The sequence below is a fragment of the Canis lupus genome, chromosome 30 (genome assembly GCF_003254725.2).
Source record: "Canis lupus dingo isolate Sandy chromosome 30, ASM325472v2, whole genome shotgun sequence".
Lineage (NCBI taxonomy): Eukaryota > Metazoa > Chordata > Mammalia > Carnivora > Canidae > Canis > Canis lupus.
In genome coordinates, this window is record NC_064272.1 from 8,461,677 (window position 1) to 8,482,421 (window position 20,745).

General features: G+C 41.7%; 2 protein-coding genes across 20 annotated transcripts in view; one reads left to right on the forward strand and one right to left on the reverse strand.

Moving 5' to 3' along the window:
- EXD1 (exonuclease 3'-5' domain containing 1) overlaps positions 1-5,495 on the reverse strand; it is a 35,795-nt gene extending 30,300 nt beyond the window's left edge. For 2 of the 17 annotated variants that reach the window (XM_049104385.1, XM_049104381.1), the window contains exons 1-3: positions 5,332-5,471; positions 4,814-4,974; positions 4,213-4,309 (exon numbers count right to left, since the gene is read on the reverse strand). Coding sequence is in view for 8 of the 17 variants with exons in the window: in XM_049104380.1 (XP_048960337.1) it covers positions 1,794-1,935 (142 nt within the window). In the remaining 9 variants the exon portion in view is untranslated. Of the gene's footprint in view, positions 1-1,793; positions 2,847-4,212; positions 4,399-4,813; positions 5,210-5,331 lie in introns of those variants that run through there. The other 15 variants (XM_025473134.3, XM_025473128.3, XM_049104387.1 and 12 more) reach the window with 13 other exon arrangements.
- A 12-nt stretch (positions 5,496-5,507) lies between these two features.
- The window catches only part of CHP1 (calcineurin like EF-hand protein 1), a 64,059-nt gene continuing 48,821 nt past the window's right edge, over positions 5,508-20,745 (forward strand). The window contains exons 1-3 of one of the 3 annotated variants that reach the window (XM_025473150.3): positions 5,701-5,840; positions 6,209-6,310; positions 15,703-15,775. In XM_025473150.3, the coding sequence (XP_025328935.1) occupies positions 6,244-6,310; positions 15,703-15,775 (140 nt within the window). In that variant the 5' untranslated portion in view covers positions 5,701-5,840; positions 6,209-6,243. Of the gene's footprint in view, positions 6,311-15,702; positions 15,776-20,745 lie in introns of all 3 variants that reach the window. The other 2 variants (XM_049104408.1, XM_025473151.3) reach the window with 2 other exon arrangements.

Sequence of the window (20,745 nt, forward strand, 5' to 3'; positions counted from 1 at the left end):
TTCATAGAGACAGACAGAGAGAGAGAGAGAGAGAGGCCGAGAGAGAAGCAGGCTCCATGCAGGGAGCCCAACGCGAGACTCAATCCCGGTTCTCCAGGATCATGTCCTGGGCTGCAGGCGGCACTAAACCACTGCACCACCGGGGCTGCCCTCATATTTCCTTTATTGGATCTGTTGATTGTCAAGATCTGTCTATGTTCTTTCCCTCTAGTTTCTCTCTACTAGAGTCCTTCCTTCACATAGCTGTCATAGTGAAAATACTCCCTGCTTTGTTCAAATAGTACATAAAATTAGTAAACAAGTGTAAAGAAATATGTTCAACTTCCTTAGGAATATTTTCTTAACATGCCAAGATGAAACACCACTTTCTACCTATAAAACTAGCAAAAACTTAGGAAATATAAACATCACCATTTTTTTAAAAATCCAATCTTAGATTATTTACTGTATTTCACTCATACATTACTAGTAGTAAAGTAAAAAGACACAATCCTTTTGAAAAACTATTTGGAAATATGCGTCAAAATATTTAAAGTAGGGGCACCTGGGTGGCTCAGTCGGTTGGGAGTCTTCCTCTGGCTTGGGTCGTAATCCCAGGGTCCTGGGATCATGTCCTGTGTCAGGCTCCTCTCTCAGGAGGGAGTCTGCTTGTCCCTCTCCTCTGCCCTTCTGCCTGCTTGCTATCTCTTTCTTACTCTTTTTTTTTTTAAATTTTTTTTTAAACTTTTATTTATGATAGGCACACAGTGAGAGAGAGAGAGGCAGAGACACAGGCAGAGGGAGAAGCAGGCTCCATGCACCGGGAGCCTGACGTGGGATTCGATCCCAGATATCCAGGACCGCGCCCTGGGCCAAAGGCAGGCGCCAAACCGTTGCGCCACCCAGGGATCCCTCTTACTCTCTTTCAAAAAAATTAAATAAAATCTTGAAAAAATATATTTAAAGTATCTGTAATTTTTACCTAATAATTTCAGTTATAGGAACTACTATGAAAATAATTACAAATTATAAGTATTATATTGTATTTTATATTTTGTAAAAATGTATAATTACATAATAGACAAAAATTTTATTTTATAATTATAAAATATAATAAATGTTTTTATTTTAAGATTTTATTCATTCATTTGAGAGAGAGAAAGAGCATGAGCATAGGAAGGGGCAGAGGGAGAGGGAGAGGCAGACTCCTCACTGAGCAGGGAGCCCAATGTAGGACTCCATCCCAGGACTCTGGGATCATGACCTGAGCTGAAGGCAGACATTTAACTGACTGAGCCCCAAGAGACCCCTATAATAAATATTTTTATTTACTTATTATTATTATTATTTTTAATATTTTTAAGTCTTTAAAGCTTTTTGCTTTAAAATGTTTAGCTAATAGGGGTCCCTGGGTGGCTCAGTCAGTTAAATGTCCTTCTCTTGACGTCAGCTCAGGTCATGATTTTAGGGTCCTGAGATAGAGCCCCATCTCAGCTGTGCACTGAGTATGGAACCTGCTTAAGATACTCTCTCTCCCTCTTCCCTCCTGCTCGCATGCACACTCTCTCTAAAAAAAGAAAAAAAAGGGATGCCTGGGTGGCTCAGAGGTTGAGCATCTGCCTTCAGCCCAGGGCATGATCTTGGAGTCCTGGGATCGAGTCCCACATCAGGCTCCCTGCATGGAGCCTGCTTCTCCCTCTGCCTGTGTCTCTGCCTCTCTCTCTCTCTGTCTTTCATGAATAAATAAAATCTTTAAAAAAAGAAAAAAAGAAAAAAGAAAAAAATTTAAATAAAAGTTTAGCCATTAGGGACACCTGCGTGGCTCAGTGGTTGAAGTGTCTGCCTTCGGCTCAGGGCATGATCCTGGAGTCCCGGGATCCTGTTCCACATCGGGCTCCCTGCATGGAGCCTGCTTCTCCCTCTGCCTGTCTTTGCCTCCCTCTGTGCGTCTCTCATGAATGGATAAATATTTTTTAAAAATATTTCATTTAGACTGAATGCTTTGTTGAACAAGCATGTAGCATATCTTAATTGTTGTCAACTCAATGCCATTCTTTCAGGCTGGCAACGAGCGTAATCTCTCCACAGACAGTGGTGGCTTCCTGGATCTCCAGGGCATCTCTTGAAGAGGACGGTCTCATCTGGGAGAACACCTCCCTACCCCTTTTCCTCCCATATGTAACTTCTACCAGCCATCACATGATCTTGAGGTTTGCATGTAGACAGTAGAGCAGAAAGATGAAGAATCTTGGATCTCTGCCAACTCTGGGAAGACCCACAGAAGCCTTGGGAGGGCTGCCTTCCTTTATATAAGAGAATAAACTCCTGCTTCGTTTAAGCTGTTTGACATAGGTTTCCAGCAGCTGAACAGGGTTCCTAACAAACATAGCATTAAAAATTTCAGGCAACAAGCTCAAAAACTTAGATGCCTCCCACTTAAAAATCCTTCAAATTGTGGGGCATCTTGCTGGCTCGGTCAGTAGAGCAAGCAACTCGATCACACAGTCATGAGTTCAGGCTAGAGCCTATTAAAAAATAAAAATCCTTCAAACTGTTCCTCGTGGCTTTCAGAAGCATCCAAATACTATATGTTAAGGCCTTCCGATCAGTCCCATACCTCCTTCTCCAGCCTTAAGTCTCACTATATCCCCATACAGAAATTTACTTACATTTTCTGAATGAACCAAGTTTTCATATCTCTACATATTTTGTACATGCTGCTACGTCTGTGAAAAACTATGGTTCTCAAGGTGTGGTTCTCCAGCTGAGCATCAGCAGCACCAGGAAACTTGTTAGAAATGTAGATTCTTGGGCCCCACCCCAGACCTTAAGAATCAGAAACTCGGGCAGCCCCGGTGGCGCAGCAGTTTAGCGCTGCCTGCAGCCCAGGGTGTGATCCTGGAGACCCGGGATCGAGTCCCACGTCAGGCTCTCTGCATGGAGCCTGCTTCTCCCTCTGCCTGTGTCTCTGCCTCTCTCTGTGTCTCTATGAATAAATAAAATCTTAAAAAAAAAAAAAAAAAAGAATCAGAAACTCCTGGAGGGTGGCCCAGTATTCTGTGATTTTAACAAGTCCCCCAGGTGATTCTCATATACAGATAAAGTTTAAGAACCACTGGCTTAAAATACCTTCCCTCTTTTTCCCACCCAGTTAAATCTTACCCCTGTTTGGGATACATTCCCCACTAGCCTAACCGTACCACTCCCAGAACTAAATTAACTGAATCGTTGTGTTTCCATAGCATCTTGTGCATCTCTATATTAGAAAGGATATTACACTGCATTATACATCTCTACTTCCTCATCTGTTTCCTTACTAGACTAAGTTTTTTAAGGACAAGGACTATGTTATTCTTATCTATATCCCTGGTATCTATCACAGTGCCTGTGATACAAAACTACCAATAAATGATTACCGAATGAATTAATATTGTAAAAATTTGGTATAGTCCCACACTGGTTCACAAAGGTCTATTTTAACTTATAACAGTAACACCAATCTCTCAAATGCCATTTATACATGTTTCAATTGTGAACTTAAAACTTAATGCCAGGTAAACAACTACCCTAGCCGGGTCAATATTCTAGCTGAATAAAAATTGTATATTGGAGCTTAAAAGTGAGTACATGTAAGAAGTAGGAGAGTGGTACACCCAGGGGTGCATGGAAACTCTGAGCCCCCACAGACTTTGCCCTATGCATCTCTTCCACTTGGCTGTTCCTGTGTAGCATCCCTTACCATGAACAGAACTGAAGCTGGTAGGTGTAACTATGAGGATAATACATGATTAGAGGTGGTAAAACCTACAAGACACCTGGTTCCTCCTGGCATCTATGAGCCACTGCACTATTCCTCAGCAGCCAATCTCTGGACTTCCTTTTGCATGACAAAAATTAATCCCTTACTGTCTGAATTTGTCTGTTGAAGCCAAAATTCTCTCTAGTAGAGTGGTTATTTTTAACTTCAAGATGCATATGGTAAGAAAAGTACCCAATGAAAAAGAATCCATACATTGAAAATTTCCACTGTCATGATAATAAAAGTATGTGAGGACAAGCCCACAGATGCAACCATTTTTTCTGTTAGGGGAAAATAAACATTCTATTCTTCCTCCTACCTTTTCCCTGAAATAGGAATGCCTCCCTACCACTTGCTAATCAAGCCCCAGAGCCATCATCCAAATTTAACTATTAATTTCTTAAAAGGGAGAAGATAATAACAAGTAAAGAGACCTTTCTTCAGGACAACAATCCTGTTAGGGTCCACATGCTGGAGTACTCCCTCAAAGATGCCACAAACCAACGTGAGTTTCACCCTTCTCCACAAAATCTGATTGAGGAAATGGTAGTCACTGCTGGGATCCATGCTATTTGATTCCAAAAGCAGTCTTCAAATAATCTTCTTTAAGTAACCAAACACTTGAAAATAAAAGAGGTCTATGATTTAAACAATATTTTTGGGAAACGAGGCTATTTTCCCTTTCCCCATGCCTGGAAGGGACAAGAAAAAGAAAAATATGAGAATAATTCAGTTTTGCTCATCTTTTTAGAACGATAAAGAGAAAAGGACCATTGCAAGCACCAATTCTGATTTACACATGGGAAACTGAAAGCCCATAAGACTTCAGGCACCCTATGTTTGGGTTGTCTTTAAAATGGGGTAATACAACCTTTCATTTAGAACAAGCAGGACATTTCAGAGGTTCTTAAATGGTCATACGTATATCTTAACACGAACCCAAATAAATAAAGGAAGGAAGGAAAGAAACTAAAATAATTTAAAAACTATCGTTGGCAAAATATCTGCCAATACATGCGGCCACAAGCTGCTCACCCAGAAATATCTGGGATCTAAGTTCTTCTGGCCTCTTCTACGTTAACAACATTTCCAGAGTTTGACACTGTTACCAACCAAAGCATAGGTGACTTAGAATTATCACAACGTGTGCACGAGCAATCTGGCTGCCAATTGAGCGCATCTGAAGGGAGAGGACACTAGATAGACAAGAAGAGCAGGTCAGTCATGAAAACAACTCAGTGAGACTAGAACCTTGGCCTTAGGCAAAGCTTAAGAGTAGTTGAGGGACTAAATTACAGTGGTCAGAATTTGGTTCTTCCGTATCTCAAATCGGTTATGCACAAAGCAACCCACGAAGGGTGGGGGAGGGGGAGGGGGAGGGGGAGGGGTGGAAAGGCACTACGAAGCCACAGGAAAACAACTTCACCGGAGAAGGTTAAATTAGTTAACGAATGGCTTAAACATTTTCAAGAAAACAAAAATATAAAAATAAAATGCAAAAGTCCTCATTTTTAGGGCAAAATAAGAAACTTCAAATAGACGGCGGGCCATACGCTAGGAATTGAATCTCGTCCACCGTTATTTTTTTTCCCCCGAAGGAAGTTGGGAAATCTTGTCTCAATTTCAGCCAAATGGTGACTTCCTCGAGCTTCAGTACTGCTGTTAAGGAAGAACTCTCGGGAGTTCGAAGCCGGCGTTGACGGTTATCAAACGACACAGCTGGGAAAAAATGAAGAAGTACACCCCCCCGAAAGCCCCCACGCAGACGCGGACGCCAGCAGGGCGGAACCCGAGGTCCCGGCTGTTCCCGGACGAGCCAATCGGCGCGCGCCAGGACGCCGGCTCCCGAGCGCCCCCAGCGGCAGGAGGCGGGAGGACCTCCAGAGAAAAGGAGGAGGTGGAACTCCCAGCATGCAGTTCCCAAGAGACACACCCTAGAGTCGCCCCAAGAGACGTTTGGTCTATTTTTATAGTTTCTCTCTGCAATCCCTGCCACCTGGGGGTGGCGCTTCCAGGTTTAGAGTTCTGTGAGAAACGGGTTGGCTACTTTGTCGGCAAGCCGGTTAGTTCATTGTAAAACTGTGGGTCGAAGGCGTTGCCCTTTTAATTGCGGTCGCTAGAGCCAGAGTGGCATTGCCTTTTTAAGGCCGGTGACATCACGCTTCCGGGGGCGTGGCCCGTCCTTAGGAATACCCGGCCCTGCGCTGGGCTGATTCATTCGGGGGCTGGTGCTGGAAGCGTCGACGTCGGCTCCTGGGCCGGGCGCAGCCTCACTCCTTATTGGCTGGTTCTCGGGGACCGCCCTCTCCCCCTCTTGCCACCCCTGGGTTCCCTCCCGGGTCCGCAGTAGAAATACTGCCCTCTCGCTTCTTGACCCCTGGGCCTTTCTCCCTCCCTCTTCCCTCCCTCCCGCTGCCGTCGTTGCTTCAGGAGCCCCTGCTCCCTCAGGAGCTCCCGCTTCGGTGATGGGTTCTCGGGCTTCCACGTTACTGCGGGACGAAGAGCTCGAGGAGATCAAGAAGGAGACTGGCTGTGAGTTCGGGTAGGGGGTGGGAAAGCGGCCGGGCGCTTCTGGCTGGCCTCAGAACCGAGGGTGGCTGTCGTTGAGGTCCGGAGCTGAGGTGCCTGGAGGTTACCGGGTACTGATCAGCCTCCAGCCCAGGAGCTTCGTGGCCGAGGGCTGGAGGACCTCTTCTTACGGCTATTCGGAGCGGGGGGCTCAAAGGCTTCCCCTCTAAGGCAGGGGTCGCGATCACCCTTAGAGCACAGGCACCGCTCTTTTCTCTTCCCCCTGTTCATGAAAGTCCCCTAACTCCTTTCTTTTATCTTTCCTCGCACCAACCTCGAATTCAAGAGCTCCGGATGGATCCTATAGAAAACATAATATGTTCCTGTGACGTTTTGGGGCAAGCACTTAAAATCACTGTCAACTGTGGGAAATCACAAATAAATTCTTAATGCAACTGGAAAAATAAGTCTAGAAAGCAAGATCGTATAGTAAGGCTTTGGAAGACGTGACCTGGTGACAGGAGACTTTAAAGAATGAGGAGTCTGAGACTGTGAGATTTCTTTCATTCTGAACCTGTGGAGGAAAAAAAAAAAAGCAGATACTGTGACTACCAGATTTTTGTTTGTTTCTTTTACTTACACTGAGGATGCTTGCTGTCCTAATTTCAGATATATTGATTTCTACTATGCTGGTGTACTTTATGCAGTCGCTATGGAAATTGGATGTGTTCCAAAATCTCAGTGCGAATTTGTACTAGGAACTGATTTTTTTATAGTCCAGTCTCTTCCTCATTAACCTGAACATAGGGGCAGCAGGGCTTTGGGAATTCAGAAGCTCTGTGTAACATCACCACACAATTTTGAATAATGCATACAGTATTTTCTCAGTAATCCATCATGACTCTTGTATTTTACTTGGGTTATGTAAGTGTCTGAGCTGTCGCTTCACGGTAACTTGTCTTTAATAATGAGATGACCGGTAAGTAACTCAGTGGCCCAAATGCAGGTAATGTTGAAGGGTCCTGGGGGAACTACAGAATTACACAGGCAGTGGTGACCTGAGAGAAATTGAATGCTGTCCTGTGCTTTCTGACAAATTCAACTTTCCAGAATCTTCAATTTGGAAGGGATGTTATCTAGCCCCCAACCTTGTGGGATTGGCTTACTGCTTTCAGCATCCCCCCCCCCCCCCCCAACACACACACATGGCAGGTAGCCTCTTCATAAATATCTTTAAGGATTATGAGCACACCACCTACTGGTTTCAGATGAATGACAAAAAGCAGTGAGCTGCTTATGATGTGTAATAGTTGTTTGGCCTCTTCACCTTATGGTCATTTGATGATTCATTGACTCCAAGAGGTAGAAGTATAGTCCGTTTGGATTCAGCAAGCATTTTATTAAATTTTGTGGCCATGACCTCTGGCCACACTTGTAAATATAAGAGTTGCTTTAGGTCTAAAGTGACACCAGAGTTGAAGTATTCATACTTAAAATAAAAAGTCACAAAATGAGGAAGTGTAAGCCTTAGTGAAGATGGGAAAAACCTATTTTTGCGTCAAGATGAAGGGAGCACTAATCCCATTTGGGCTTATTTACATTTGACAAAATAGAAAAACCCTAGACTCTATAGGACTGGAGTTATTTTACTGTGTGGCTCTTACTCCTGGAAGAACTGTTTTCCTAGTTGCCAAAAAGTGAATCAAAGGAGAATCTGAGGGAGATTATCAGCCGCAACCAGTGCCAATGTACGTTGAGCCAGAAAGCCTAATAAAAAAAGTAGTTACTGAATTTTTGCATTGTCTATATTTAGTACTATGCTAGGTGCTTAAAGCAGATGGTGACAAGAGATGCCCACAAGAGTTAGGATTAGCATTACGATGTAAGGTAGCTGAAATTGTGTGCCACCCACTTTCAGAACTCAAGAAAGACTGAGTCTGTGGGCTGGTCTTGGAGAAGACAGAAATTGGACCCTGATACGTGCATGAATGAATTCGATTTAAATAAATTAATCTAGGACATTTTGGGTGACTTCCAGGAGCATTCTCCTCTAGCCTGCTACACAGTCATTCCTCTGCCCTGGGAGTTGAGCCATCAGTTTATCCAGTTGGTGTCCATGAGCAGAGTTGATTTTTTTTTAATTTTTAAAATTTTTATTTATTTATGATAGTCACAGAGAGAAAGAGAGAGAGGCAGAGACATAGGCAGAGGGAGAAGCAGGCTCCATGCACCGGGAGCCCGATGTGGGATTCGATCCTGGGTCTCCAGGATCGCGCCCTGGGCCAAAGGCAGGCGCCAAACCGCTGCGCCACTCAGGGATCCCCAGAATTGATTTTTAAAACAGTAATTTTAACATGATCCAAAAGGCTTAGAAAACTAAAAACAAGATACCTGAGGGTGAGGTGGAGGAGTGGAATTTGTCCAGTTTTCATATGCTTCTGGTTTCGTTAAGAGTTTAGGGGACTATCAGAAACATTTCCAGTTAAAAACAAGTAATAAGACCTTTCACCACTCCCTTTGCCAGTAAGAGAATGTGGCATAATTGAGCAAAACCGACTTTATATTCAATATGAAAGCTTTGCATTGGAATTGATGATTATATTTAAACATCTTTTCCAGGCAGTCTTACGTTGATTAGAATTCATGCATGACTGGTTTAGCCGGTATTTGAAATGTAATCTCTTAAGTGTTTGGCAAACTCATTCTAGGTAAGAATTACCTGTAAGCCTCAGTTTCATCATCTATAAATGGGAATAATAATAGTACCTACTTTCCAGGATTCTTATGAGGATTAAATGAGAGAAATTATGTGAACTACTTAGAATAGTGCTTGATATTTAAGTACCAGGTGTCAGCTATTATTTTGAACCATAGATGATAATCATCTTATTGGGAAAATATTTGTATGTGCTAGTTATAAAACTGTCTAGGCCTATATAAGTGGAGAGGTTACAGCATTTATGCTTTTCCTATTTTCAGGGACCATTGGACTAGAAATAAGTCATTTTCCCAGCTCTAGAAATAAAACATTTAAAGGAATGGAAATCTTGATGTTGCTAACAGTTTAAAAAACATTATCTAGGGGGATCCCTGGGTGGCTCAGCGGTTTTGCGCCAGCCTTTGGCCCAGGGCGCAATTCTGGAGTCCAGGGATCGAGTCCCGCGTGGGGCTCCTGGCATGGAGCCTGCTTCTCCCTCTCCCTCTGCCGGTGTCTCTGCCTCTCTCTCTCTCTCTCTCTCTCTCTTTGTCTATCATGAATAAATAAAAATAAATTTAAAAAAATCTAAAAAAAAATCTGAAACTTTTTTTTTTTAAAGATTTTATTTATTCATGAGAGACAGAGAGAGAGAGAGAGAGGCAGAGACACAGGCAGAGGGAGAAGGGGCTGAAGGTGGTGCTAAACCCCTGAGCCACTCAGGCTGCCTTAAAACATTTTTAATTAAAACAAATTTTTTTTGAGAGATTGCCATTGTGTGGGGGGAGGGGCAGAGAGAGAGAGAGAAAATCTTTAGTAATCTCCACACCCAGTTTGGAGCCCTATGCAGAGCTTAATCTCACAACCCTGAGATCCCCAGGGATCCTCAGCTCAGGTCCCCATTCATTTAATTTTAGTCTCTAGTTCTGGTATGTGTCATGTGGTATGGGGACAAAGTTGAACAGATTTTGGAAGTAAGTTTTAGGGCATGATCCCGGAGACCTGGGATCCAATCGAGTCCCACGTCAGGTGGACTGCATGGAGCCTGCTTCTCCCTCTGCCTGTGTCTTTACCTCTCTCTCTCTCTGTCTCTCATGAATAAATAAACAAAATCTTAAAAAAAAAAAAAAAGGAAGTTTTAGGGTCGCCTGGGTGGCTCAGTGGTTGAGCATTTGCCCTAAGCTCAGGTCATGATCCTGGGGTCCTGGGATCAAGTCTTGCATCAGGCTCCCCACAGGGAACTTGCTTCTCCCTCTATGTTTCTGCGTCTCTCTCTGTGTCTCTCATGAATAAAAAATAAAATCTTATTTTAAAAAAAAGGAAGTAGATTTTATAGCGAGGTTTTGTTTGAGAAGGTAAAGTAATGATAGACCTAACTAATGTGGGTTTTTCTGTAGTTTCAACAAAAAGCATAAGTCTGGCAAAGGCAATTGCTTGAGAATAATTTACTGGACTAAAATGTACAAGGAAGTTCAACTTCCGGCTACTACAGTCTCAAAATGCAAGACCCCTTCATGGCCCTTGCCTGTCAAGCCATGTTGCCCAAAGGTGCTATCTTCTGGCTCCTATTGAAATGGAAATGCACATATAACTAATACCTTTAGTTTGGGGTTAAGTGATTTGTAAAGCTGTGTGTGTTTCCTGCCCACCTTACCATGATGAAAAACTTCAAATATACAGAAAAGTTAAAGTAGTAAAATGAATATCCATATACATTCCACCTCAATTTAACAATTAACATTTTGATTTACCTACATAGTTAAGTATATATAGCTTTAACTGTATATTTGCTTTATTTATTTACATACACACACACACACATACTTATATGTGTATTTTTTGGTGAACTGTTTGAAAGGCAGATAACAACTCTTCACCTTTAAATATTTCTTTAGGGATCCCTGGGTGGCGCAGCGGTTTGGCGCCAGCCTTTGGCCCAGGGCGCGATCCTGGAGACCCGGGATCGAATCCCACGTCGGGCTCCCGGTGCATGGAGCCTGCTTCTCCCTCTGCCTATGTCTCTGCCTCTCTCTGTGTGTGTGACTATCATAAATAAATAAAAAATTTAAAAAAAAATTAAATAAATAAATAAATATTTCTTTATGTGGGATGCCTGGGTGGCTTAGTGGTTGCGCAGCTGCCTTTGGCTCTGGTGTGGTCCCCTGGTCCTGAGGTCCTGGGATTGAGTCCTACATCGGGCTCCCTGCATGGAGCCTGCTTCTCTCTCTGCGTATGTCTCTGCCTCTCTCTCTCTCTCTCTCTCTCTCTCTGTGTCTCTCATGAATAAATAAATAAATAAATAAATAAATAAATAAATAAATAAATAATAAAATATTTTTTAAAGGTATATATTTCTTCATGTATCCTGAGAATAGGAATTTTTTCTCTACATAACCTCAGTACTGTATCACACCTAAGAAAATTGGCAATAATTTAAAAATATTATCTACCATTTAGTCCATATTCAGATTTCCCCAATTATAAGAAAGTGATTTGTTGTTACATTGTTTTAATGTCTTTTTAAAATATTTTATTTATTCATGAGAGACACAGAGGAGGCAGAGACACAGGCAGAGGGAGAAGAGAAGCTGGCTCCACACAAGGAGCCCGATGCGGGACCTAATCCTGGACCCCAGGATCACACCCTGAGCCAAAGGTAGATGCTCAACTGCTGAGCCACCCAGGCTTCCCTTTCTTACTCCATTTTCATTTTATTTTTCTCTCTGTCACTCCTGCCTAGTGCTTGCTACTTTTCTAAAATGCCTTCCTCTTCTAGGCATGAGGTAGTGATAATAGATTTGTAGTCAAATTGGGAGGATCTTTCAAGTAATCTTTCAACAGTATAAAATAATTATGTGCCCATTAGGGGAGAAAAATATAGCTTGATTCAAGACATGACCATGTGCAAAGTCAAGAGACTTCCTTTGAGTTACTGAGAATTGGTGCAGGTTTAGGGCGCCTTCCTGTTAGCGTCTTGCCGTCTGGTGAGAATAGTTTACTGGAAACTTGTCCTGCCTTTTATGGCAGGTCCGATGCTTTTCTGCTCCTTGAAGTTGCTCTGAGCTCTGTACCTTGGAGATTGCTTTTTATTCTCTGTCATGGTGAATTTAGCATGTAAATTGAAGCTTGCTTTCCTCCTCCTCCTCTTTCTTTCTTCTTATTAAACATTAGTTCTGAAGTTTAGGACATAGATTGACATTTGACCATATTAAGTTTTAAAAGCAGACATTTGATTGTACATTTTTTTTTAAAGATTTTTATTTACTTATTTGAGAGAGAGAGGGCACAAGCAAAGGGGAGGAGCAAAGGGAGAAGCAGACTCCCTGCTGAGCTGGGACTCCCACCGCAGGCTCAGTCCCAGGACTCTGAGATCATGACCTGAGCCAAAGGCAGAGGCTTAACCTACTGAGACATCCAGGCACCCCTGCCCTGATTGTACATTTCTCCACTGATTTCCATGTAACCCCCTTCTAGAAGATCACAGGTTTTATCATTCACAAAAATTTGTGAAGCATTCCACATATTTTTTAAACTATTTATTTGATTGTTTGATTGTTTATTTATTTCAGAAAGAGAGTGCACATGTGAGGAAAGAGGGGCAGAGGGAGAGAATCTTCAAGCAGGATACCCCTCCACCCCCCAGCATGGAGTGCTTTGCAGGGTTCTGTCCCACAGCCTATGAGATCATGACCTGAGCTAAAAGCAAGAGTCGGATACTGAACTGACAAAGCCACCCAGGCGCCCCAAGCATTCCATATTTTTAAGGAAACCAGCCATAAGCTAACCTTTTTTCTGAAATCTGGAATGTAATACCATACCAGCACTTAGTAAGGAAATTTTCAGAATCATACTTAAATAGGTTTCAATGTCTAGTTCTTTGAGATGATTTAGATTAGAAAGATATCTGATGGTTCGTTTGTTAGTTAAAGGGGTTGGACTAAATGACCACATTCCAGCCAGTTTTAAAATTGTTATCGATAGCTATACATACTTATATATACACATACTGAATTTCTAGAAGAAATTACAAAAAAACTGATAATAGTGTTTGCTTCTGGCAAGGGAAACTGGGGGATTTGGTTGTTAAAGAGACTTCATCTTGTACACTCTTGTACTATTTGCATATTTACTACGTGTATGGATTATTTTCTCAAATTAAAAAAAAGGCACCAGCCTGACTCAATCCATAGAGCTTGTGACTCTTACAGGGCTGTGAGTTTGAGCTCCATGTTGGGTATAGAGATTACTTAAAAATAAAATCTTAAAAAAAACCCCAAACAAATTAGTATAAAAAGAAATACAATTGAATGTTTTCCTTATTAGAAGGAATCTGAAAAATACAGTAGTCTAAGTACTAAAAACTGATCCAGGGGTGGTTGGGTGGCTCAGTTAGTTGGACATCTACCTTTGACTCTGGTCGTGGTCCCAGCATCCTGGGATTGAGCTCTGCATGGGTCCCCGCACCCTCTCAGCAGGGAGCCTGCTTCTCCCACTCTCTCTCCCTGCCTCTTCCCCATGTTCTCTCTTGATGTCAAATAAATAAATAAATAAATAAAATCTTAAAAAAAAAAAAAACTTATCCAGTGGACTAAATATTCTGCCATTATTAAGAAGTACTCCAAAGCAATATAGAAAAATAATGAGTGAATAAATGAAAAACTATTCCAAGTATGGAAAGTATACAAGTGACTGATATTAGATGGTACATAAAGAAATGAAAACAGTGGTATTGAGATTGTGAACAAATTTTGTTTTTCAAAAAATCTTTTGGGAAAGTTAGTCATTCTTTAACTGACTTATCTTTGTTAAACTAAAGAGAACTTCTGTTCTAGAGCAGTCTTTGAGGCCAGAGGCCACAGCCAGGGTAAACAGGTCAGGTTCCTGAAGAAAATGTCTGTAGCTGCCAGTCAGGAGAAAGGTGGAGATTAGTTAGTACAGCAGTAAAACTGTACCTCCAGGCTCAGAGTGTAAGGATGATGATGATAATGGCTAATCTGGAGTTCTTACATTGTACTAGACATTTTGCCAAGCCCTTTCCTCTCCTGGACTGATGTAGTTCTCTCCACAGCCCCTTTTGCTCACCCCTAAGTAGGCGGTGGTGCCATGAATGGGATCAATCTGTTACCTGACCCTTACCAGAGAGCTTGGCCGGGCAGTAGGTCCACTCAGTGCCTGGCACCTGCTGGCTCCTTGCTGGCTGGGATTGATTCTTCTCTGCTGTGTTTGGAGAGCTAGTACCCAACAGCCCAGCTTGGAATGAAATCTGATGCTGAAGAATTCACTGCTGCGCCTAGTGTGTCCTCTCGTCGTAGCTCTAGGCCATTCACTTCCTGCTTCTCCCGCTGTGCCCCGGTTTACTTTGTCCCATTGTTCCTAAAGCTGCCAGTAGGTTTTGTTGAACTGGGGGAGGAGGGCTACTATCAGAATGCTTTTAGCCACCCCCTTAAACCCCTAAAGGCACAGTGGAGGACAAAGTCCACACTTACCACACCCTTTTTGGCTCTTGTCTTTTCTTTTTTGATAATTCTCCTTTTTCTTCCCTCCTAGTTCCCATCAGCCAAGAAACTAAACTGTTCCACAGAAATTCTTTTTTTGTATTTTCAAATTCTTACTGTGTATCTGCGCTTCTTGCCTCATTTTAATGGCCAGCTTGTGCTTGAGTTAAAAAATGAGGAAAAAAAGCTTCCTTGTAGATATCATCTGATGATAACCTGATCTTTTTACAGATTGCCTAATTTGCTTTCTGGGAGCTCATTCCTTTACTGGGAGCTTAGTGGAGCTCATGTAATTACAGAAAAGAGGCTGACATGACCCTGTGATCTTTTACCTAAATGTCAGTTCCTAAGGAAGGAGAAAGCCATGATGGTTGGTACAGGAGCAAACCAGATTATAAAAATAGAATCTGCCTGAAGGGCATCTGGCTGGCTCAGTTGGTAGGGCTTGCAACTCAAGATCTCAGGGTTGTGAGTTCAAGCTCTACCATGAGTGTAGAGATTCTTTAAAAATAAAATCTTTGAAAAAATAAAATAAAATAAAAATAGAATCTGCCCCAGTCTTTAAGTGTCGTCAACCAGCCTGATATTGCCAGCCTGAAACAGCAAACTAATTGGTATGTTTTTAATCAAAGCATCCATTTTCAGAGCTTCCAAGTCAAGTGAAAAGGTCAAAAAAATAAAAGGTGAAAGTTTCACAATTTCCTTTTAAACTAAATTCGGCTTTGTTAATCTTAGCCACTTGACATTTTAAGTGGCTAAATCCTAATGAAAAGCCTAGACTTCATTCCTGAATTTTGAGTGCTTTCAATTTATTTTCTAACTTCTTTCTTCTTTAGCTTTTTAATTTCTTTTTTTTTTTTTAAGATTTTATTTATTTATTCATGAGAATATACAGAGAGGAGAGAGAGGCAGAGACACAGGCAGAGGGAGAAGCAGGCTCCATGCAGGAAGCCCAATGTAGGACTCAATCCTGGGTCTCCAGGATCACGCCCTGAGCCATAGGCGGCGCTAAACCGCTGAGCCACCAGGGCTGCCCCAGCTTTTTAATTTCTGTTTTGAAACTCTAGAAAGGAGTTAGACTTGAGATATCTCCCCATTTTATTCTCTCTGAAGTGTATGGTGGTGTGCTGGGACCAGAAAGGTAGTTGACTTCTGAAGGGCCATGCTTGAGTTCAGTTTGAGTGGAGGGTGACTTCTCCCAATGGGACTAATTTTGTGTTCTTTAGTTTCCCACAGTCAGATCACCCGCCTCTACAGCCGGTTCACCAGCCTGGACAAAGGAGAGAACGGGACTCTCAGGTAGGCAGTTCCCATCTTTTTTCTGGGCCAATGTCTGACCAGGTGCCTTTATCCCCAGGGTAGAGGTGATAGGCATCTAGAGCACAGAGAGCAGGAACCATTTCTCTTCCCTGTCTTTGAGCATCATGGATTCAGAAGGAAATTCAGTTAAGCAGAAGAATGACATTACATTTATCACTAAGTGTCTTCTGCCTTACTCTTAACTCTACTTGGTGGGACGCCCGGGTGGCTCAGCGGTTGAGCATCCGCCTTTGGCCCAGGTCGTAATCCTGGAGTCCCGGGATCGAATCCCATATCGGGCTCCTTGCATGGAGCCTGCTTCTCCCTCTGCCTGTGTCTCTATTTCTCTGCCTCTCTTTCTCTGTCTCTCATGAATAAATAAATAAAATCTTAAAAAAACAAAACAAAACAAAAACTCTCCTTGGTTTGGGAGTGGTCATTGTTCTGGTCCTGGGAACATCCTTTTGAGAATTTCAGCTCTCTCTGCTTGAGTTTTCCCATGACCTTTCATCAAACATGTTAGCTTTCAGAAGATTGGCTCATAAATAGCAATCCAAGGTGGTCTAGATTGTTTCACCCTCTCCTCTCATTTCCAAATCCAGCCCCATAATCCTAAGGTACACCACTCTGTATATATTAATGTTAGATAAGATATTGAGTGTTTTTGTCTAGAGCAGTGGTTCTCAACTGAGAGCTCTTTTGCCCCTAGGCAACAAAATACCTGGAGATGTTTTTGATTGTCATGACTGAGGTGTGATGTTGATGTCTGGTATGTAGAAGCCAGGAATGCAGCTAAAAGTCTTAGACAGGACAGCCCCCTGTCCCCCTGCCCACAACAAAGAATTATTCTTCTCTAAATATCAAACATGCCAAAGTTAAGACACTCTGGTCTAGAGTTAATTACATGATTTCAGAGTAATGTGATATTGTTCCACTTCATATTTGACTTATTATAGTCCAGTGAAATTTCTCCTTACCATTACCTCCCACCCAAATCTCAGTAGCAAGCTCAGCTTTGACTAATATAGAATGAAGCTATTAGCTTTTCTAATGGCTGGCAGGAAGCAAGAAGTAGTTTAGGAATTCTTTGGAAGACTTCTAGCACAGTTGTGGGATGTGGTATAAAGGGGGAAGGAATATAGTTGCTAAGCCTTTGTACATACTCCTCAGGCAGAATTGCTAGAGAATGCTGGTAAATCCATAGGGCCAAAAAAAAAAAAAAAAAAAAAAAATCCATAGGGCCGTGTTTGTGCAGGGCAAAATTTGCTATCACTGGAAGCTGGGATGGACTCAAACTATGCTGTATAGTCATTAATGTCAACAACTATGAATGCCTACCATGTGCAAAGACCACACTGGGTGCTTTTTCTTCTTTTTTTATATTGAGGCAAATACACATAATATAAAATTTACCATTTTAAAGTATGCAATTCATTGGCATTAAGTGCATTCATATTGTTGTATAACCATTACTACTGTCTAGATCCAGAACCTTTTCATCACTCCAGATGGAAACCTTGTACCCAATAAGCAGTCATTTCTAATTCAGGGGCAACCACTAGTCTACTTTTCTTCTCTCTCTGCACATTTCATGTAAAATGGAATCATACAGGGCAGCCCTGGTGGCTCAGTGGTTTAGCACTGCCTTCAGCCCAGGGCGTGATCCTGGAGGCCCAGGATCGCGTCCCATGTCGGGCTCCCTGCGTGGAGCCTGTTTCTCCCTCTGCCTGTGTCTCTGCCTCTCTCTCTCGCTCTGTATCTCTCATGAATAAATAAATAAAATCTTTAAAAAAAAATGGAATCATACAGTAAGTGGCCTTCTGTGACTGGCTTCTCTCATTTAACATGGTGTTTTTCGAGATTCTTCAACAATATAGCATGTATCAGTACTTCATTCCTTTTTATGGCTGAATAATATTCCATTGTATGTCTATACTGCATTTTGCTTATCTGTTGATAAGTTGATGGTCATTTGAGTGTTTTACACTTTTTGACTATTATAGTGTTTCTATGTACATTTTTGTATGGACATTTTTTTTTTTAAGATTATTTTATTTATTTATTCATGAGTGGCACAGAAAGAGAGGCAGAGACACACAGGCAGAGGGAGGAAAAGCAGGCTCCATGCAAGGAGCCTGATGTGGGACTCGATTCCTGGAATCTAGGATCACGCCCTGAGCCAAAGGCAGACGCTCAACCACTGAGCCACACAGGCGTCCTGTGTGGATATACGTTTTAATTCTCATTCAACTTATACTAAGGAGTAGTATTGTGGGCCATATGGTAATTTTATGCTGAATTTATTGAAGAACACCAAATTGTTTTCCTCAGAGGCTGCACTGTTTTACATTCCCACCTTCAATGAATGTATTGAGGGTTCAAACTTCTCCACATCTTCACCAACACTTACTGTCTTTTATTTTTTTTATTATTTTTTTTCCTTACTGTCTTTTAATGCTAACTATCTTGGTAGGTATGAATGGTAAATCATTGTGGTTTTGATTTGTGTTTCCCTGCTGGCTATTAATATTGAGCATCTTCTCATGCTTAACCATTTGTATGTCTTCTTTGGAGAAATGCCTATTCAAGTCCTTTCCCTATTTTTTATTTGGTTTGTTTTTTTGTTGTTGAGTGCTAAGAGTTCTTCCTATATTCTAGATACTAGATCCTTATGAAATATGAGATTTGCGAATACTTTCTCCTATTCTGTGGATTATCTTTTCAATCCCTTTGTAGTATTCTTTTTTTTTTAATTTTTATTTATTTATGATAGTCACACACACAGAGAGAGAGAGAGAGAGAGAGAGGCAGAGACATAGGCAGAGGGAGAAGCAGGCTTCATGCACCGGGAGCCCGACGTGGGATTCGATCCCGGGTCTCCAGGATCGCGCCCTGGGCCAAAGGCAGGCGCTAAACCGCTGCGCCACCCAGGGATCCCTGTAGTATTCTTTGAAGCACAAAAGTTTTAAATTTTGATGAAGTCTAATTTATCTAATTTCTCTTTTGGTCTGTGTGCTTTTTGATGTCATATCTAAGAAACCATTGCCAAATCCAGGGTCCTGAAGATTATGCCTATATTTTCTTCTAAGAGTGGTATAGTTTTAGCTCTTCTATTTAGGTCCTTGACACATTTAATAAAATATATAATAACATTATATAATACATGTTACATATAAATTTTACATATATATGTAAAATATATGTATATATTCAAACATTTTTTTGCATGTGGATATCTACCGGTCCTAGTACCATTTGTTGAAGGGACTATGTAATTTTGCACTTGAAAAAATAAATCAGAAGTGCCTGGGTAGCTCAGGCTGGGTAGCTCAGGCTGCATCTGACTCTTAATTTCAGGTCATGATCTCATGGTCATAGGATCAAGCCCCACGTTGGTCTCCAGCCTTAGTGGGAAGTCTGCTTGTGCCTTTCCCTCTGCTTCTCCCCCCAACTCGTGCGCGCTCTCTCTCTCTCTCTTAAATAAATAAGTAAAATCCTAACCAAAAAAAGAAAAAGAAAAAAAAAAATGAACCAGACTAGAAATATTTTTTTAAGATTTTATTTTTAAGGGAACCCTGGGTGGCGCAGTGGCTTGGCGCCTGCCTTTGGCCCAGGGCGCGATCCTGGAGACCCAGGATCGAATCCCACGTCGGGCTCCCGGTGCATGGAGCCTGCTTCTCCCTCTGCCTGTGTCTCTGCCTCTCTCTCTCTCTCTGTGACTATCATAAATAAATAAAAATTTTTTAAAAAAGATTGTATTTTTAAGTAATCAATGCACCTAGTATGAGGCTCAAACTCATAACCCCAAGGTCAAGAGTTGCATGCTCTAAGGACTGAGAGAGCCAGGGGTCCCGAAGGTCTTTTTTTTTTTTTTTAAGTTCTAATACTTGAGTAATTTGCTAGAGTTTGGGATTACATCTCCCTCATAAATTCAGATTTAACCACTGAGTAAAGATATAGAATTCACATTCATTTTGTTTTTGTTTTTTTTTTTTAAGATTTTATTTATTCATTTGAGAGAGATTGAGAGAGCAGGGGAGGGACAGAGAGAGGGGGAGAAGAATCTGAAACATACTCCGCACTGAACACAGAACCTGACTCAGGGCTCTATCCCACGACTCAAGACCATGACCTGAGCCAAAACCAAGAGTCAGATGCTCAACCAACTGAGTCTTCCAGACACCCCCATTTTGAGTCCTTCTCTTTGTGGAAACTGAAAGATATGTAAATGTGTGTGTCTGTTTTAATCACTTTCAATTATTTGCTAGAAAACAATGGAAAGACTCTTACAAAAGGAGCTCTTAGAATGAAAACTTTGCAGGTGTCAGCTAGTATTTATTTGTTCATTAAAATCTAGCTAAGATTTGCTCAATTCCTAAAATACCATTTCATACTCTATGGAAAGCCAGTGAGTGGGCTAATTCATTCATTTGATATGTATTTATTGACTGGATGTGCTAGGCACTGTTCTCAATGCTTGTTTCTATGCATTCTTGGTTGGGGAAGAGGTGATAGAAAGCGATGACATAATTTTTTATTTCATAGTTACCTTGATCTAACTAATTTTTTGTGCTCAGCTTTACAAAGCACTAGTTCTTAAATTTGTGCTTTGATCTCCATGTGGTGTGGATTCAAATATGGGAGAAGCCACAAGTCACCTTGAGTAGAAGAAGAAATTATCTCATTATACTACCTAGTAAACAACTAACACATTATACGTAAATCATTTTTACATATCAGGGGTTTCACTCTGGCTTTGCTTCCTGACAATAGCCATCTCTACCTCTGGCCATCTGTTAGATTGTCCTATCCCCTTCCTCAGCCACATCTCTTCTACTCCCTCCAGCCTTAGAGAATCCCTGTGTCACTCTAAAGTCTATAGTATGTGTGATATAGCTCTTTCTAGCCTTATCTGTCAAACCCAGCTCAAGTCCTTTCTTGACCTTTCTAGAACCTATCAGGGTGCTTAG